The sequence below is a fragment of the Crocodylus porosus genome, unplaced genomic scaffold (assembly GCF_001723895.1).
Source record: "Crocodylus porosus isolate Cpor-Errol unplaced genomic scaffold, CroPor_comp1, whole genome shotgun sequence".
Classification (NCBI taxonomy): domain Eukaryota; kingdom Metazoa; phylum Chordata; order Crocodylia; family Crocodylidae; genus Crocodylus; species Crocodylus porosus.
Window position 1 is genome coordinate 12325322 of NW_017728932.1, and position 4150 is coordinate 12329471.

A 4150-nucleotide genomic window follows, 5' to 3' on the forward strand; every position below is an offset into this window, starting at 1 on the left:
GTACCCTGCAAGTAACCCTCTAATTTCTTGTTCACAGCTTCCTAGTATTTATCCTTTGGGCAGAATACACATTAGACTCACAGGATTTTTAGTTTTCCCACTAGAGCAAGCTAGAAAGATGCCATTTCCCCATTTTATCAAGCTATCCAAAACTGGTGTAAAGTGTTTTACAGACTACATTTTGTATTACTGGGTGGCTACTTCCACCACGTTTCCATGGTATACCATTCTTTCTAACCCTAAGATGTTTTTTCTTTGTAATCTTCACAACTGTAGTAGCAAGGTGTTAAAGTGAGCATTCCATTTTCAAAACTGTTTCATCTTGCATATTCCCCTTACGTAATTAATCTTTTGGTAAACAAACAAGCTGTGTTGCATGAGATAAAGTCACCACATTAAAATGCCAAGGGCTAGCCAAATATATGTGGAGTAAACAAGATAAGATGAACATGAACTTAATGCCTGCTGTAAGTATACAACAGTTTATTTAAAGTTAAGTCCTCACCACAGCATAAGAATTGCTTTGGACTTATTTCTAGAGTTTAGTGAGCTTGATTCTGTTTTACTGACAGATCTGGCTGAGTAATTCACCTTGGATTTTCTTTTAAATTAAAAGTGCTGAAAAATAATATTTAAACTTCAGAACAGTTAGCATTTAAAAACTAGTGCGAAACAACCCCTATGCAACTCAAAATATAAACACTTCATTTTAATATGGTCAATCTTTAATCTTAATCATGCCAAGAGACTGATAATAACAATAAGACAACCATGCAGAGGGTTTTTTTAAAAATTTTATTTGTCAAAGGAAAAAGGCAATTGCCAATTGAAAACCTACTTAATCTTTAACTTCAGTTTTTGTCTTTAAATTTAGAGAAACGACTTATTGATTTACTTTTTTTTTTTAAACAAACCCCCCTTTTCCCCTTTAATGTTTACCATCTACTCGTGCTGAATCCTTCCAAGGAGATTGCTCCAGCGTACCTCTCCAGGTCCTCGCTTTGCTCCTTTTACCAAAAAATGAAAAAAAAATCCTTCGTGCATCTTAAGGGCTCCAATCGTCAAAAATAGGAAAAATATCTTTGGAATAGCCAATTGAGTTGAATAAAAAAATCCACACGAATGCGGTTTGGTTGGGGCAGGAATCCACTCCTATGTTCCTGGTAATTTGATCCCGCTCCATGAATCCTTGTAATTCAGCCTCCCTATCCTATCCACATTATGATTTGAATCCAATGATCCAGCTCCAAGGATTGGGATCCAGTGAGCCCTCTCCAATCCAAACCTTTATAACCAGCAAAACCAAAAAAGAGGAGGCAAAAAGTTAGATACTGTAATGAAAAAATAGGATTCTGGGGAATGATGAGTTATGTTTGCCATCAATTAATTAAGATGTACATTAATAACTATCAATTCCCCAAAACAAACTTTTGAATGGTGATGTTCAGATAAAATTTTAGAAACGTTAATTATTTGGAGGAAATACTGTAATATTTACATATGTTAACTGGTAGCGCCAACATAGTCATTGCTTGCATGGTGAATTACAGGTTTTGTGGTTGTAAAAAAAATGTTTATGAAATTGGAAAAGTTGACTGCTAAAGCTATCCACCTACTGTATGTCTAAACTAAAGCTAGTACTCCCATCTGGAGGGTAACAAAATTAACTGCTTTCAAACATATCAGTGAGTCAATTGTGCATTAGTCTGAAGGGGAAGGGTTGAGACTTAAGGAATTCTTCCCAACTAGTTTCATTTTTGCTTTCATTCTGATACTTAAAAAAAAATGAAGTAGCAACGCTATATCAGTCACACAGAGGACATGCAGATTTTAGCAGTATTGATATTATACTCTAACTGATTTGAAGATACCCTGAATCTACAAGAGTGTACAAACACTACGCAACATTAACACTTGTAACCAAATGCTGCATGACAAAGTGAACTGCTACGCCCACCCCCGTAAGTTCTTTTAAAAAAAGTAAAATGGAATCAAGTTACAAAAGCAAGTAGTTTTGCCACAATTGCTAACAGGGTTTTAAGGAACAGAGCAATTGTAGTCTACAATAACTAAAACATGCCTGAAAAAGTTACAAGTAGATGTAAGTACTCAATTAACCATTGTCATTCAGTATAAGGTCAATACTGCCAATTTCATCTGTGACAATAGCACTTGGAGTCATACCATTGCCTCCATTATTGATCTGATCCTCCTCAATCCTCCTTTTGACAATCCTAAAATGATTGACATGTGCTCCACAATCCTTTAATCCAAAGCATTCTTAATCCATCTCTTCAGATATGTCTACAGAAAGACACATGAAAAGGCAAGGTAAAATATAAGATCCCCCAGAAGAGACAAGTTAACCACAAACATCCCAACATCCCCAGCTCGTTTGAACCATAGCTGAACACTGAGACATTTACACAGCAATACCACAGTCTGAAGAGTGTGGGTATTTACTAGAACTAAATTTAAACAATCCTGACTATGACATCAATTAAAATACAATTTACCAAAGACGTGAGGGGGGAATGTTGATGTTAAGGAGCAAATACTCACTAGGGATTTTACACAAGAATGCAATTCAACACTTTAGCCAATTTGAATAAAACAGTTTGAATTAAAAAAAATGAAAAGACTGTACTGAGTAAAGAAAATTGTGTACAACATGGGTTCTACAAAAAGATCATAGCTAATGGTCATTTATGTACGAGAACGAGATCTGCTGTGACGGGGAGAGTAGCGTGGAGATCCTCTGCTTCTTCTTGGGGAATAACTGCGGCTTCTGCTGTTGCTTCGACTACGGCTCCTGCTACGACTACGGCTGCGTGACCGAGATCTTCCATAGCTTGGGCTTCTTGGGCCATCAACTTTAACACGGATGTAGGCAGTTTCTCCCTATTAAATAGACACAACTTTCGATTGAAAGGTCTAAGCTTTTCAGCTCTCTTTTCAGGCATGCTGAGTACATTAAGTAAGACAAAGTCTTTTAAGTAAAAGCTGCCCTGTTTCTCTTTTGCTAACAAGGTCTGCCTTACAATAAACCACATCAAATTCCATTTTTTCTATGGGCGCCAGCTGACACAGTTGAGCCTTCACTTCCTTACCTTCAGCTCCCATTGTTAAGCCCTGTGTATCCAATTCTGGCCCCAAAATAAGCAGGGAACCTACCTCATGAGATCTAAACTTAGTGTTATCCAGTTTTCGCACCGCGTAGGTCATATCTTCTTTCCGCACAAACTCCACGACACCAGTGCCATCTCGGAAAACATCAGCATAACATACATCACCTGCTTCACGCATGTGATCCTTCAAATCCTGCCAACTCCCACTTGGAGGCAGTCCTGAACAAAAACAGGTTACAGATTACCTCCAACGTCCATGGGATTGTTTACTACCCAGCTGCGCTATACGTGCGGCTAGGCACAGCAGGTGCCTAGGAGATTTGAATAAGCTACCCCCGGGGGAGCCTTTCACGTGCTATAAGTAATAAGCGAGGGCTGTGCAACAAAGCTCCTTGGAGGAACAAAATCCCATGTGGCTCAACAGCGTCCCCGGTGGAAAGCCGCCCCCCGCCCCGCCCTCATACGACAACCCGGGAGCAGGCGGGATCTTACCCGAGACGATGACTCTGTACTCAGATCGCCGGGACGGGGGCCCGTACCTGCCCCGGGGGGCTCCACCTCCTCCGCCACCGCCACCACCTCTGCCAGTGCCTCGGCCGCTCCGCGGGAACTCCACACGCAAGCGATACCCATCATAATCGTACCCGTCCCGTCCATACACTGCGTCCTCCGCATCCCTGTGGGGCGAGGCAGGCCAGGGTGAGCGGGGCCTGCCCAGCTGTGCCCCCGCCCTTTGTTCCCCCCCAGGCTGCTTTCCCGCCAGCCACGCCCCAGAGGGGGGGAACCATGTGGTAACACCCCCATGCTCAGGGGGAGGCAACAAAGTGAGAACACCTCCCATGGGGGGGGGACCAGGCCCCATGGGGGGGAACCAGGTGAGAACAGCCCCATGCTGGGCTGAGGCAATGAAACGGGAACAACCCCCAACCATGGGTAGAGGGGGGAGTGGAAGGTGGCAAAGACAGCCCCCATGCAAGGGGAACAGAGGAATGTTTTTGTGAGCGAGTCCCAAGCACCGCGTG

The 4150-nt window shown here is 42.3% G+C and overlaps 1 protein-coding gene across 3 annotated transcripts in view; it reads right to left on the minus strand.

Moving 5' to 3' along the window:
- Positions 1 to 895: 895 nt before the first annotated feature.
- SRSF1 (serine and arginine rich splicing factor 1) overlaps positions 896 to 4150 on the minus strand; it is a 3815-nt gene continuing 560 nt past the window's right edge. The window contains exons 2-5 of one of the 3 annotated variants that reach the window (XR_002102985.1): positions 3621 to 3805; positions 3175 to 3347; positions 2185 to 2304; positions 896 to 1285 (exon numbers count right to left, since the gene is read on the minus strand). Coding sequence is in view for 2 of the 3 variants with exons in the window: in XM_019545610.1 (XP_019401155.1) it covers positions 2707 to 2901; positions 3175 to 3347; positions 3621 to 3805 (553 nt within the window). In the remaining variant the exon portion in view is untranslated. Of the gene's footprint in view, positions 2902 to 3174; positions 3348 to 3620; positions 3806 to 4150 lie in introns of all 3 variants that reach the window. The other 2 variants (XM_019545612.1, XM_019545610.1) reach the window with 2 other exon arrangements.